The sequence below is a fragment of the Apostichopus japonicus genome, chromosome 6 (genome assembly GCF_037975245.1).
Source record: "Apostichopus japonicus isolate 1M-3 chromosome 6, ASM3797524v1, whole genome shotgun sequence".
NCBI classification, from domain to species: domain Eukaryota; kingdom Metazoa; phylum Echinodermata; class Holothuroidea; order Aspidochirotida; family Stichopodidae; genus Apostichopus; species Apostichopus japonicus.
In genome coordinates this window covers 9,717,109-9,732,896 of record NC_092566.1, presented here as the reverse complement: position 1 = coordinate 9,732,896, position 15,788 = coordinate 9,717,109, and the positions used below count along the sequence as shown (strand labels likewise).

The window sequence follows — 15,788 nt, the reverse complement described above, 5'->3', positions numbered from 1 at the left end:
TACTACTTAGTGAGGAGGTTTGTTTACAAGTGACTTAAAAATCTGCACAGTCATAATACGGAAAATTGATGGTGCCATGAAAGGCCAACTTGTCAGCTATCTAGTGATGGTTAGCGTTAGGTACTAGGTAGTGAGAACTTCTATCTAGACTTTGAGGCCACATTACTCTTGTGATTTAGTGTGTAAACAAAGATATTTCACCTTCGGATATATTTGGTGTAAGTCAATGGGACCAAGTTCCATATGAACTAGTGACGGATTCAGCGTCAGAATCAAAGAGCTCACCTTCCTGAAACCAGAAGAATTTGAGGTAAAAGTTTAGGTCCTTCTCGTAGATATTTCGGCAAGAAAATCATGTAGGCCAAGGCGTGAATGTCTAGGACATATACGTGGTTTCTTTTGGTTTTGTGTCCAATCTCATTCGAAAAACTGATGAAAGCTAAGGGAGTCCTATGCCTAAGCTAGGTTAGGTAAGGCCCTATATATGCTACTAGTACTGGTACTACTTAGTTATTTATTTGATTACAACACGATGGTGAAACACTAGGCATAGTTAGCAAGCTGCTAGAAATTATTTAGTCATGAAGGCCTGTAAACGTCATTTCTTTGGATTGTGTATCCAAGTTCATTTGAACGAATGTACTAAGGCTAGGTCAGATAATTTTTTTTTCTGAAAGAAATGTTGTTTTAACTAGGATTTGACTAGGCCTAGCCATTGAAATTGAATTTAGGAAGCATGACGTGATGCGACATATAATGAAGCTACTCATCCAATGAGCGATGCTTTGCTTGTTCGGCAAGAAAATACCGGTCCCTAATACAAACACCACGTATTTGACATATATAACTAAAGTGATAAAGTTGACATAAATCACTCAAATGGTGATATTGTGTGCCGCATTTGGGTTCCTAAATCATCAAAAATGTGGCAGTGAACTGCAATTTCACAGGTAATTCTTAGGAAACAATAGTAGAAGGGTGTTACTAAAACGAATGACAATTGCGTTAAACATAACGAATGACAATATGCTGTACACACTAAAAATTTGCGTTGACTAAACAGAATGACAATGAATGACAGCACAGACATATGCTTCAACCGGATATCACAGTTCAGACTTCGTGGGTATATTAAAACCACGCAAACCGAGTGGACGCGAAGTGGGTGGCTTACACATCAAGTAAAGTTCGGACAAGATACAAACGCACCTATTAAGCGAAATTGTAAGTCTGATTTTAAAAAGTAAATTTAACGTCATTTTTCCGAGAAAAGTTTTTCTAACAATACTGTCGTCTTGAAACGGCTAAAAATTACAGGTAGAGTCCTTATATTGGACATTTCTATGAAAAAAAAAAGGGAAAAAATTTTAGGGGGGAGGGGTGCAAAAAGGACTGAAAAAGAAAAAAAATTGCGCCAGTTATGGGGCGGCCCTGTGGTTTCTATCCGTAAACTACACCAAAACCCTGCAACCACGTAACATGCCATTTTCCACAAATCCTTTTTGTGCAGAAAACCAATAACCGCATTTACTCCACTCCGTTAATCATTCTATCTCCACTCACCACCGTCCTCTGTTGTCATTCAATTTGTCCTCTGTTGTCGGTCAATCGCTGTCATTCGTTTTAAGTTTGTCCCTAGTAGAAGCCATTGCATAGGAAAGTAGTCGTCTGCTCGGCTGCTGTATTGGCCGGTATTCACTGGACCCTGGATATAGTTAGCCTAGGCCCTAGACTGGCTACGTATGACTATCCTTTCGGATGCGATATATGACTGAAGCCTTTAGACAAGAATTATCACCAACCTATTTTACTTAAAACTGTATCCCATATAAGAGAGACCATTTAAAACATATAAATATCTTGAAATTTGATGGTCATAGCGAGGCCCAGGTCTGTGCCATGAAGTATATCTTAGATGGTACAGTCAGCTGTTAACGAGTGTAATGTTAGTAAATTGATGACAATTACAAAAGTTCTATGAACAAACTTATACGTCCACTGCCATGCTGCCCTTGCCCTAATGTTGTTAGGCATTATCTAGTACCAGTATTGTGCTTTTAGTGTTTCCAATTGTTTTTCAAATTGATGAATTAAACTTTAAGGGCATCAATAAATTGCCCCCAAAAGATTAGTCTCCCACTGGAAACTGTTCAAGTACTATTTAAACTGAGGGATTGCAATATATATATGTTAAAGTTGGCCCTTTGATAGGAATATTGGTGGGTATTTGAAATTAGGCATGAGAGAAAATCCGATTGATATACTTTATCACTTCTCGTAATATTTACAGTAAAACTAACAACATGGAGGTAGAGAAAGCAGTAACCCCAACGCTTGTGGTTATGACTGTCTCCTTAATGGCAGGCCTCTGGTACTGGCTTCAAAAGAAGCCCCATCCAAACTTTCCTCCTGGACCAAAAGGATGGCCCATTATAGGTAACATGTTGGGTAAGTATTAGGTGTGATAACCATGTTCCAATACTGACTTATCAGTAAAAAATGCACTGTATGTATACAATGACCATTCAAGCAATTTCCTAGCACTGATAAACCTTCATTTCTTGGATTATGAACTCGGTCGGTGTGGGAAATAGTTCTCGATAATTGTGTATAAATTACGAACAAGGGCTTATCAGAAGACGGCCAGCCTGGCCAAGTCCAACCCATGAAAGATTCAAGAAGTCCCGACTAAAATATGGACGAGCATTCTTGCAAACTGCAGGCTCATAAAAGTACCTTAGGCTTGAACATCCTAACAGCCTACCCTGCACATTGGTCAATCTAGCTATATACAGTATATAGTTTCCAAGATTCTGGTTCTCTCAGGCCTTTTGCTCCAACCAGTTTTCCCCCCTGGCCCTTACAGAAAATTGAATACCCATGATACAGACATTTATTTGCTGCAGGTTGTTTGATCCTTGCTTGTTTGATCCTTGTTTGATCCTTGATCCTCAAGCTATGATACAGCTATAAGAGACAAAGTCCTAAGAAATTTATTTGGTGTCTAATTTCCCAGTCAGTATTCCATTATTCATTTACATATATAATGACTATGATTATGACAGAGAATAAAGGCTTGTTTTCGTATATATAGTGTTAGTGGGTTTATAAACAAATATTCTCTTTGCTCAATCTTTACCAAAGAGCTAATTCCTCATCATTTCTCATCATGTGACCAGGGACACCTGCCAAGCTAGGAAAAAGTAAACATAATATAGAGCCATCACGGTAGGCAACGATTTGTGTGGATATATTATTTTCTGTTTGATTTCCTTTCATCATTGCAGATTTTGTTGGTATTGGACCTCACCATCTGTTCATGTCTCTAGCGGAGAAATATGGAAATGTGTTTTCGATGAAGATTGGGGCTCACTGGAATGTAATTCTGAATGGTAGCGAGACAATAAAAGAGGCCCTGATCAAATATCCAGTGGAGTTTGCAGGCAGACCACGCACGTTCAGTGGTAAGTATCTATTTGTGATATAGATACAGATGGTTAAAACAATCATGTACCATCTATAGGTCTGAGGTTATTATTAGTCTTAGAAACCATATATATTTCCTGATCGGACATTATTAAATCCAGAAGGCTGTTCTGTAAGGTAATTGAGAGTTCTTTATATGGAACAATGACAAGCGATTTTTAATGAATGTGGTAGGGCGTGGAATATGGCTTTGTAACGTCCATGGACTTGAATCATTAACCAGCTTAGTACTGTCAATAAGCTACCATGCTATATAACAGTTCTGTATCATTTTTGGCAGCCAGTAAAATTACTTTATTGCATTTACAGAGAACATTTCCACAAGTTACTTGGGGTGAATGTTGTGGGAAGTGAACCTTGTCCAAGGGTACCACTAGTGACAATGAAGTAATGTTCAGGGACCCCCCCCCCCCCCTCCTTCCGAAACATAAGGAGTACCACCAATGATCTCAGCTAGACAATTGCTGAGGCTGGGTTGTAGCATCGTAGGGAAATGTCTGTTTTCTTTGCCAGAAATGGCACTTTTGGACTTGTTATGACTATCTTGACAGGGTTTATAGTTGGTAAAATGTTACCAGGCCCTTCAGCTTCCCCCACACTCACCCCCTAAAAATAAAAATAAAAATTCATGGACCCCTGGTTGAGAAAGATGGGTCTAAGATTTGAGTTAGGTACTTGAGTGTATAGCTGGTAAGTACAACTGTAATGTGACCAATGGTCTGATTTCACTTTGACTACATTTTATCTTTTCTAGGTGATATATTCACTGAGGGAGGGAAGGACATTGCTTTCAGCCAGTATACTCCAACTTGGAAACTGCACAGAAAGTTGGCACACACTGCTTTCAGGTTCGTTTTCGTGTTATTCGCAGAAACAGAAATCAGCTTCAATAGTGTGAAGTTAACAGTGACAGATTTTTTATGATTTGTAGATACACGTTGAAAGGTGGTACAGTATTTATTTACAGAGTGTGCATTAATAGTGCCTTTAAATTGTTTCATCTGTCGGTTTCTACGATTTCTTGTGTTGGAGGGATAGGATGGGAGGGTGGGGGCTGGAGTAACTTATTTATATTGTGAACAAGGAGCAATTCTTTTTTTGTATTCTTGGAGAGGAGGAAGTTGGGTTGGGTGAGGGGGAGGGGGGGGGGGTTGCTTGCTCATGGTGAGGGAATTTGTTTCCATGTGACTAGGTAGCTGTCACGTTAGTTTATACATGATGGGTGTAAATATCGGTCCTTATAGAATGCTTTGGCCAACATGACGAATAGACGTACTCATTGATTTATTTCAATGCAGTGGTGGAAAGCAAATACTGTAAGGAACCAGCCTATACAACTGTGGTCCTTGCATTTTGTAGCATTCCCCTCCCCCCCCCCCCACCAACCCCAGTTCATCTTGTTTTTTCCCCCTATAGCCTGTCCTGTACTTTCAAGCTTCCTTGTTTAATATCAAAGGTATTGTTAGGGTAAAAATTTACATATACTTTCCACAGGAACTTAGCAGTCACATGGTCAGTATCGTAAGTGGTTGTAGAAAGGTGAAACCTAGCCTCACCCTCCGTTTCCTCTTGATTTTTTTCAGGACCCTGGCTACCGGAAATAACGAAAAGTTTGAGAATCTCGTTTTCGGTGTCACCGAAAAAGTGGGCAACATGCTAACCGACAAAGGCAGTGAACAATTTGACCCCAAGAACATCATTTCTCTAGCCGTCTACAATTTCATAGCTCAGATGGTGTTTGGAAAACAGTAAGTGATGTTGATGACTTGTTTTTTTGTATAGAACACAACTGGAAGCTTGAATGCCTAGCCAACTCCCTCCCTCCCTCCCCCCTACCTCCTGTACTGTGTTATGTATATACAGCTGCACTGATAGGCACCGTAATTGCTTTGTTCGTCGATCAAAATTGTATCCACTTTTTCAATCGCAGTTTGAATCTACAAAGCCTTACCGAAAATTGCCAAACATCCCATGGTGAAACTAAGAAACATAAATTTGGTGTTTTGAGACACCTTCGTGACTTATGTACAGTAAACGCTAACGCATGTGGGAAGTTAGGGAACTTTTTTCCTTGCTGCGTGCAGTTCGACTCCAGACCTTTACAAGCAATGTTTCTCTTTGTACAGCGGAATTTGTCAAACCTTCAATGAAGTCACCTTGCTAAATTAGGATAGAACTAAACAGCTGAGCAAAATCAGCAAGATCATCATCACTAGCCTCTAAAAGAACCTTTAATTAAAGCAATTTCAAATTACTATCGGGAATTTCCGGTATAACCATCATACTTGACTCGCCCTTGCTGATACTCAGGCCATCATTGAAATCCAGTATAGGTTTTAGTGCAAGAATTAAGTACTTGCATTCATGCTGAGAGCTCTTTACTCTTGTACTTAAACTCATAACCAAGGGGGAAGTCCACTGTTGCTCTCGCATTGAACTGGGTACTACAAGTCTGTCTTGAACCGTAAACCACATAAGGGTGTTATTTGTTTGAACAGGTACGAACTGGACGACCCAGATCTCATCGAATGGAGAAGCCTCAGTGAGGAATCCATCGAAGTCTTTGGCAACGGACTGATGGCGGACTTTTTCCCCATCATGCAATATTTCCCATCGAGTGGAGTGAGAGGGCTGCATGACCTGATGGCCCGCTTTTTGAAACTATTGAATGACGAGATATCTCGGCACAAGGAAACTTACAACCCAGATGGTAAGTTCTTCCTCCGGGAAAAGGACATGGCAAAGTTTGGGTTGACCTACAAAAGATGAACTTCTCCTTTCTTTTTACCTTTTATTGATTTTGTCTATGTTGATTTCTAGTGTAAGTGTCGTTTGCGTAAAAGTTAGAGGGGAACACACGTTGTGATCCGGGCAGGATCTTCTTCAGTGGCAACAGTAGCAAAAATAAACTAAAAGCAAATTAAGAGACACAGAGAAGGACAGACAGATAATTAAATTGGACAAATGAGTGATTAATACCTGAGCAGAATTAGACACAACAAAGGAGAGGTAAGATGAAACTGGTGAGATGAGTAGAGGTTTAGGGATTGTGGAGATCAACTCTGAGGTAATTAGTAATGGAGGTAAAAAGGAAGGAAAGGGGATTAGGAAGAAAAACCTGTGAATGTTAGTAGAAAAGAGGATAGCGGCTGTAAGACAAGGCGGTGGGCAGGGAGAAAGAGGTTTAGTCATATCCTTCTTGGATGTTAAGACCATGTGGTTTAAATGGTGCAAAGGCAAAGGATTCACAAACTTTCTCTGCTGAGGTAGTTACCTAGAAATTCTAGTCATGGAGAGGCAGTCACAAATACCACCAAATTTGAAGGAAATAAAATCATTACGTTTCCATTCAAAACGCTTTGAGAATGTGGCTTTGACTTTAACTATGCTGAAAATTTCCAGCAATGATGTTCGGCAATCATCTTCAGCCTCTGGTATACTTGTTGAAGTCTTCTCATCTGATCGTTGTTCATCTAGATGGTGCTAGTAGGTTTTATTTGAGGACACTTCAACCCCTACCCAGCCCTCATTCATCCTCATCATAGCTGATTTAGAAGAAGAAAAGAAGTCAGTGATCACCCAGAACATAAGATTTCAAGAAGAGAGGAGGAGAATGTATGTGTACATATTAGAGGGCATGACATGTCAAGACTTAGAGGGGGTTGGGGAGGGGGGTAGGGTGGATCTGCCCATTGTTACCTGCTTTAGCCTCAGATCACAAAGAAATGAACATTTCTGTTGTATTTTCACCATGGTCTAAGAGCCTTGTTACAACTTCACAGTTCATTTTAAGTTTTTGTTTGTATTTTTTTTTGGCAGAGGAACCCAAAGATGTGGTTGAAATGTTGTTCAAGGCGAGACAGGACATGATCGATGCAGGAGAAGAAGGCATCGACAAGATTTCTGAGACACACATAAAGTTTACAGTTCTAGATATATTTAGTGGTAAGAGAGTCATATTTCAAGAACAAGTTATATTTGGAGGGGAAAAAATGGACAAATACTGTCTGAAGTTTTGTTTTCATTAATTGTTATTAGATAGATGACCGGAAAAATGCAAAACAACATTTAACCACTTTCTTAGTTTGTACTATAGGTTATTAGTATTATATAGAGACTTCAAATGCATCGCTTTTAGGGGGTTGTTTTAGGGGGTTGTTTTAGGGGGTTGTTTTAGGGGGGTTGTTAGGGATTACATAAAATACAATCACTCCCTCTTAGGGTCTTGTTGCCTGCAAAATTAGCGATGAAGCGTTATTTGCATTATTTTCTTGTTTGTGTAAGAGTATGATGTATCCCTTGACAATAACGTTTGACAGGCAATGTCGACTTGATAAGTTTCCATTTTCAATGAGGAGAAACTTTCTGACAATTTTTTATTCTATTCATTTTATCAGATGATCCTGCACAATTAAAATTGTCTACTGTAGGAGTTGATAATAACATTACCCAAATAAAGAATTGAGATTTGGAATTTTGTTAAAGAATAAGTGGTTGTCAGTTTTTTTCTTTGGTTTTTTTAATATGCACAGTCACAGTGTATGTTTGAATATGGCACCAACAGGTATGTGAGTTTAAAACAGTCCTTCGGCCGGTTCTTTTTTCTATCATCCATAATAATAGTCTGACACGATATAATAACAAAATAAAATAAAACTGTTAGCAAACTGCTTATCCACTAAAAAGCCTGTGTAGGAGAATGTGTAAAAGTAAGTTAGCCTGACGTTTCGATCCTTCCAGATTCTTCTTCAAAGGCTAAATGACAAGTAACAGTCACAGAAGGGACAAAAACACGCACAGAATACAGACAGGTTAATGAGCGTGGTGAACTCAAAGAGATAGATGTAAGGGTATTATAAGTAGACAAGGGATGGAGAGAAGAGAGAAAGAAACCAACAGGGGAAGAGGAGAGGTAGGAGATAAACAGTGGAGGGACAAAGAGAGGATTAAGGGAAGGGGTTAGGGAATAAACTGGAGAAAGACAGAAAGGTGTGGAGAAAACAGGGGGAAGAGAGCTATGCGAAGAGGAGTGAAAGGGGGGGGACAAGGGGAGAAGGAGGGGGGACAAGAAAAGTTAGTCATGTCCTTCTTTGATATAATAACCTCCATCTTTCAGCCGGTACCGATACGTCAATCTTCACGCTGCATTGGGCCGTAGCCTGCCTGGTTGATTTCCCGGAGGTCCAAGAGAAAGTCCAGAAGGAGATCGACGATGTCATTGGCAGTGGCAGACGACCAAAGATGGACGACCGTGGGACCCTGCCTTACACGGAGAGCACCCTCTACGAGGTGTTTCGGTACAGTAGTATTACACCTCTGGCTCTGCCACACGCTACCACGAAAGATGTGAACTTTGGTAAGCGATTCTTTGGACAAGTCTCGATCAAACTTGGACTCATTCTTTGTTCTGTCCGAACATCTTCACATAAAACATGATTTATAGAGAGTTAGGCATAGACTTCAACTGGGGACAAAATAATTATGGCAAATGACAAATTAGGCTGAAATGCCATGTTAAATAATATCTCTGGGATGCACACAAATGCCACCAAGGTGTGCACGTCCGTCCAATGGATTTATATATGATTTATCATCTCAAGTATGTACATTGGGATAATGATTATAGAGTAGTGAAAAGGAAGATGCCATTAAACAACAAAGCAAAAGGCAGGTAGAACCAGTGATAAATTACATTCTGTTATCATTCTGTTTATCCCTCCCAATTTGTCCCAAGTGACCTTTAACAGTGCATTGAGTCTCAACAGCTGAATGTCGGTTCAGCTCAGATCCCTATCCCTGCATGTAACATTAATATTAGAACAATTGGTTTATACCTCAAGAAAGTCAGTCCCCATCCCCATCCCCCACCCCCTAAAAAAAGAAGGAGAGCACTTTGGACATGTAGTAAAGCCTACAGCATTTCGTACCAGTTTTACCTGGTCTGTATGTAATCATCTGTCATCAATAGGTTAGTTTAGTGCACTACCAGCTTAGTGCACCCATCTCAGGGAGACATGGAAAGGAGAAACAACATAGCATTTGTACAGAAAAATACATACACAATTGCTCAACTGATTTGTATGGAAGTAGAATCCAGATATGTAAGGTTAGCAATGAAATTTAACCAATTGTTTTATTTTAAGACAGTCGACATGAAATGAATTTTTCTTTGTTTGCCAGGTGGGTATTTCATTCCCAAAGGTACTTGGATCCTGCCAAATGTGTACTCCATGCACTTTGACAAGAAATTGTGGGGAGATCCTGAGAATTTCCGACCAGGTGAGTTCAATCTCTTGTTGCAAAACGGCAGCATTGATTTCTAGCATTTCTGTCTGTGTGTCTGTTACAGATCTTCACTATCACCATGGCTACCCTCACACATGACTAGTCCTGTCTCTGACACTGTTGCAACGACTGTAAACATTTTGCTGTGTACCCAGTGAAAGATCCTTATTTGGCTAGAATTGCATTGCTTGAATTCACTTGTCGAAATTGTGTACGGGTGTGTAGTCAAACAGGGAATTTGTAAGACTCGTATCATTTTGGTAGGTGGTTGGTAGTAATGTTAGCAAAGCCAGTTTTGAAAGTGTTAATAATGTTGTAGTAGTCATTTTAGGTTTAGTCAGTTTAGGCTGTGACTTAGTATAATGAAGTAAATAAGTCCTGTGGAATTTTATGGAATTGTAAGGCATTTAGTCAGTTTGGTAGGTATTTGTCATGTTAGCGTAGCCAGTTTTGAAAGTGTAAATCGTGTCGTAGTAGGCAGTCCGGGAAGTGTATTCATGTGAGTTAGTCAGTAATGAGTCCTGTGGATATAGTCTTCTATTGAATTGTAAGGCATTTAGTCATTTTGGTAGGTATTTGTCATATTAGCTTAGCCAGTTTTGAAAGTGTAAATCGTGTCGTAGTAGTCAGTCTGGGAAGTGTATGCATGTGAGTTGGTCAGTTATGAGTCCTGTGGATATAGTCTTTTATAGAATTGTAAGGCATTTAGTCAGTTTGGTAGGTATTTGTCATGTTAGCGTAGCCAATTTTGAAAGTGTAAATCATGTCGTAGTAGTCAGTCCGGGAAGTGTATTCATGTGAGTTAGTCAGTAATGAGTCCTGTGGATATAGTCTTCTATTGAGTTGTAAGGCATTTAGTCATTTTGGTAGGTATTTGTCATGTTAGCTTAGCCAGTTTTGAAAGTGTAAATCGTGTCGTAGTAGTCAGTCTGGGAAGTGTATGCATGTGAGTTAGTCAGTTATGAGTCCTGTGGATATAGTCTTTTATAGATTTGTAAGGCATTTAGTCATTTTGGTAGGTATTTGTCATGTTAGCTTAGCCAGTTTTGAAAGTGTAAATCGTGTCGTAGTAGTCAGTCTGGGAAGTGTATGCATGTGAGTTAGTCAGTTATGAGTCCTGTGGATATAGTCTTCTATAGAATTGTAAGGCATTTAGTCATTTTGGTAGGTATTTGTCATGTTAGCGTAGCCAGTTTTGAAAGTGTGGATCGTTTCGTAGAAGTCAGTCGGGGAAGTGAATTCATTGGGTTAGTCAGTTATGAGTCCTGAGGATATAGTCTTTTATGGAATTGTAAGGCATTAAGTCATTTTGGTAGGTATTTGTCATGTTAGCGTAGCCAGTTTTGAAAGTGTAAATCGTGTCGTAGTAGTCAGTCTGGGAAGTGTATTCATGTGAGTTAGTTAGTCAGTAATGAGTCCTGTGGATATAGTCTTTATGGAATTGTAAGGCATTTAGTCAGTTTGGTAGGTATTTGTCATGTTAGCTTAGCCAGTTTTGAAAGTGTAAATCATGTCGTAGTAGTCAGTCTGGGAAGTGTAGTAATGAGTAGGGAGGTAAATGAGTCATGTGGCTATAGTCAGCGGGCATCGTTAGATCTGTAGTCACTTTGGGAAGTGTAAGTCATGAGGGTATGGTCGTTTCGGAGAATGTAAGCCACGTGGGTGTTGTTTATTGTTCTCTGAATTCTGTTATAGTGTTTGTTCTCTTTCATTATTTTCATTGCAGAACATTTTCTGAATGAAACAGGAACCATGCGTCAGCATCCGGAGGGATTTCTGCCCTTCTCGACAGGTCGTCGAGTCTGCCTCGGTGAATCTGTGGCTAAAGCAGAACTGTTTCTGATGTTCACATGGTTGTTTCAGAATTTCAGTTTTAAGAAACCAGCTGGTAAGGAGAAGGAAGTTTACTCATTCGTGGACAAAACTTCCCTAACTCCAGTCCTGAAGGGGTACGAAGTTATCGTCACAAAGAGATCTTAATTTTGAGACATTATCACGGGTAACATTTTAGTAAAGCAATCAGTAATTCAGGGATTTGGTCACAATGGTGATACCGTTTCAGTTGCCTTCATTCCAGTATAAATAGCATAAAATACAATTTATAAATAGGAGAGAATAAAAAGTTATGATACAAAAATTACAATAAAAAGGAAAGCGATTAAAGACATTTAAAAGGTATAAGTAACACAATCAACAGTTTTGAAAAATTTAAAGTTAAACTGGGAATGATAAGGAAATATCAAAAAGGATACATTAAATCAAATCATTTAATATTCCATTTTGAAGAAAAATAGATGCTCTGTATAATTATGAATTTTTGAAAATTTGAACCATATATTTTGGTTTTTATTGCACAATTTCGTAAATTATAGTTAGTTAGTAGACAAAGAGATTTCAGTTCTTTATTAAGAGGGTGTTTTTTACTATCCTTATGAATATTCCTGGTGATTTTAACAAATTCATTTTTAGCTGCACCGTTAACCTTATCAGTAATGCTCTTACAGTCCAACTTAAAAATCTTTATAGCATAATACTTTAAGAAACTCTCATTCTTTGTTTATCACGAGGTGATAAGTAATGGTACCAAACAGGGACAGCGTGAACGAAAAGAGGCGGAATAGATGTAACAAATATTTGTTTCCTCACCTCTAACCTGTAAAACGTAGATGTAAAATGTATTACAATGTAGTAAACTCTTTGCAATATGTTACAAATATGACTGGTGAATGTTAGTTTGTCAGCAATGCGAACACCAAGGTATATAGCTTCAGACACATGTTCAACAGTCGAATCGTCAATTACTAGGTTTTCTGACTTTATTTTAATGAGACATTCATGCTTGATGTGTTTGTTCCCAAAAAAACATTTCTTTTGATTTCTTGGGATTGAAAATAAGATTCTTCTGATCACACACACCAGTAAAATTAGATACAAACGATTTATACATACTAAGATCTCTCTCGTGTGAGAGCTTCAAAATTTTGCATCATATGGCAGTATCATCGACACACTTGATTACAGAACAATTTGATTTTGACTGTATTTTGTCAGTATACATAATAAAAAGTAACGCAGATAGCGGACTTCAATGTGGAACACCAATTTTAATATCTGAAAGACCTTTCTGTATTATAATTTGTCTGGACCACCCTTGTAGAAAGTTGGCACACCAATATGTTAACCATGGTTCAATTCCAAACTTCAAAAGATCATGTATTAAATAATTAGGTAAATTAAATAATTAGATAATTAAATAATTAGGTGATTCTGCTATTCATAGCTCTTGTAGCAGGTAATATGTAATTATATTTTTTATAATGAAGAATAATTTTTATAATGTCCAGCAATGTGTTCAATTAAGTTACTTCATCAAGTAGCCAAGGTAGCATTGCCGAAATAAAAATTGTGTAAATCCGTCGCACTGACAAAGGAGGCGCTTTTGTATTTAAAGGAACAAATCACATAAAATCATCAGTATTTGACTTGAAATGATTCACGTTCTCGTTCTTGCTTTAATAATAGCAAAACATCATCTTTCCAAAGAAAGCATAAATCCGGTTTTCGTTTTACAAAAGAGAATAGAAGGTACTCAATCAATATTACTACGTTTGTTGGTATGGAATATTTTTTATATTTTTTACTTTTTTGGGGAATTTACTCAACCAAAGCAAGTAAATGTCTGCTCTTGTTGAATATGTATACTCAAATGACTTCAACCGAGGGGAATGTGGTGTATAAAGTGTAAATGACAGCATAAAAAGTTTCGCTGTTAGTGTAAGCACCTTTTCCCATCCAAAGGGTCTCATGATACCTAACTAGAGTTGGAAGTTTATGATCACATGGGTACATGATCTCAATGTTAGGTGACTGGGCTTGAGAGTGGATAGATTTTGTCTGGTATTTAATTTTGTGACCCTGCTCTTTCTTAGGGAAATTTTTCTCTTAAAATTAAAGTAAAATAGTTTGCACTTTAACCATTTGTATTAAAATCTCTGGTTCTTTCCATTTGTAGACTAAAGAAGAAAAATAAACCAAAATCTTGGCAGTTACTTTGTCCTTTTAATAATCTTTAAAGATATGACCTGAGAATTTGTCACTTGTGTATAGTTGCTTTTTCCATTCTTAGAATGAATACATTGGCACACCCAAAAGCAAATCGAAGGAGAGGGAAGGGGAGAGGAATTTATCATGGTTGAACCTTGTAGTTAAACTTTGATAGTCTTTGGTCTGGAAATATCCTAAAAGGATCCATCATAGATCTGAAATGGTTCCAGCTATAAGTGTGGTGAATTTTATGAATTATCTGGAAACAGTAGACCAAGAGATATGAAACCATTTTAGCCAGGGGAATAGTTAATGTAGGGATATTTGGCATTCCACTGAGGGAGGAATAAGACTGCTTCTGTGGTTGTTCAACCCCCCCCCCCATCCCCCTATTTGGTTCCTTGCTGGAAGCAACAGAACCTTTGCAGTCAGGTTGGCATGTGTATGTGTGTATGTGTCTGATACTTGCTTGGATCCAAGTTAACTGAACAAAGGAGTGATGGATATTTGTCATACATGCTATGTAGATGTATTATAGCAAGAAAGTGTGTACTATCGTTTTTGACTTAGATGCAAAATGGTGCTATCATTTGACAAATTTTCACATATCTAACCATCCTAAATTATTGCAATTTTATTGCAAGCAAGTATCGTTTTCGAAGTTTGACAAAAGCTTTGAGCCAATACAAATTGTTTAGCTGTGGACTTAGTTAGGCATTGGAAGCTCTTCCAAATACAAACGACTATTTTACGATAAATGCCAGATCTGGTTGGGGTAAAAATGCCCCCCCCCCTACCCTCCCCACGAAGCGCCTGAACTGCTCTAGAATATATAACAAGCATCTGTTCAATGTCAACAGCAGCATCAATTTAGCGAACTTTATAGGATACACATTTCAGGTACAAAATCAAGAACAGCAACAGACAGAAAAAAAGCTTTGGATGAACATGAGGCATCACAAACCATCCATGGTTACGTCTTTTTTTGTGGGTCATTGAAGGATCTTTGCTGCAGGTGACAATCGTAAACCGAAGGAAAATTGATAACACAAATGGCATCTTGTTTGTGATCACCTGGGAAGGAATCAAAAGGGCGCCACACACCGCATGTACAATTTTGGGAAGAATTAAAAACTCGTGATTTTGGTCAAAATCGAACAAAGTCATAAGGGTATGTATACTTTACAAAATGGCAAAATTTTGGCCAAAAATTAAAGTTATGAAAGTTGTCAAATTTCTGTCAGGATACTTATAACGGATTCCCAGACCCAGTAAACGCTTCTCTCGAGACAAAAGTGGCATTCAATGAAGTTTAGTCATTTAAATTTGATATAAAATCACGTCAAGATATGGTGTTTCAATTTTATTTTTCACCGCAATATGAGTCTTTATTCTACTCTGATCACCTGGAAATGAATCAAAAGGGCCCCACACACCGCAGGTACAATAATGGGAAGAATTCGGACAAAATCGAACAAAATCATAAGGGTATAGCCTTACAAAATTGCGAAATTTTGGCCAAAAATGAAAGTTCTCAAATTTCTGTCAGGATACTTATAACGGATTCCCAGAACCCAGTGAACGCTTCTTTCGAGACAAAAGTGGCATTCGACGAAATTTTAGTCATTTAAATATGACATGAAATCATGTCAACATATGGTGTTTAAATTTAAGAAGAATTCCAAAAGTCGTAATTTTGGCCAAAATCGAAGGGTGTAGCCTTACAAAATTGCCAAATTTTGGCCAAAATAAAAGTTCTCAAACTTCGTCGTGATACTTATTACGGATTCCCAGAACCCAGTGAACGCTTCTCTCGAGACAAAAGTGGTATTCGACGAAGGTTTAGTCCAGGCTTTAAATTTGATATGAAATCAAGTCAAGATATGGTGTTTAAATTTAATTATTTTACCGAAATGTGAACCAGGGGGTGGGGGCGCGCGCCCCCCAGGTAAGAAAAAGAGGAGAGAAAAAAA

The 15,788-nt window shown here is 38.3% G+C and overlaps 1 protein-coding gene across 2 annotated transcripts; it reads left to right on the top strand.

Moving 5' to 3' along the window:
- Nucleotides 1-145: 145 nt before the first annotated feature.
- LOC139968926 (steroid 17-alpha-hydroxylase/17,20 lyase-like) lies at nucleotides 146-13,816 on the top strand. 2 transcript variants are annotated; one of them, XM_071973547.1, is made up of 10 exons: nucleotides 146-310; nucleotides 2,291-2,448; nucleotides 3,288-3,464; nucleotides 4,241-4,334; nucleotides 5,070-5,234; nucleotides 5,985-6,196; nucleotides 7,306-7,431; nucleotides 8,603-8,842; nucleotides 9,667-9,765; nucleotides 11,498-13,816. In XM_071973547.1, exons 2-10 carry the CDS (start codon nucleotides 2,304-2,306, stop codon nucleotides 11,749-11,751), a joined length of 1,512 nt encoding a protein of 503 aa, XP_071829648.1. In that variant the 5' UTR covers nucleotides 146-310; nucleotides 2,291-2,303; the 3' UTR covers nucleotides 11,752-13,816. The 2 variants fall into 2 exon arrangements, with proteins under 2 accessions (XP_071829648.1, XP_071829649.1); XM_071973548.1 differs by lacking the exon at nucleotides 146-310 and adding an exon at nucleotides 1,061-1,224.
- The last annotated feature ends 1,972 nt before the right edge of the window (nucleotides 13,817-15,788 follow it).

Bases quoted from the DNA above. Each gene is read 5' to 3' on its own strand.
- LOC139968926 (XM_071973547.1), top strand. From the start codon at position 2,304: ATGGAGGTAGAGAAAGCAGTAACCCCAACGCTTGTGGTTATGACTGTC. The intron at 3,465-4,240 runs GTAAGTATCTAT...TATCTTTTCTAG, and splicing joins CAGACCACGCACGTTCAGTG to GTGATATATTCACTGAGGGA. The intron at 8,843-9,666 runs GTAAGCGATTCT...TTTGTTTGCCAG, and splicing joins CACGAAAGATGTGAACTTTG to GTGGGTATTTCATTCCCAAA.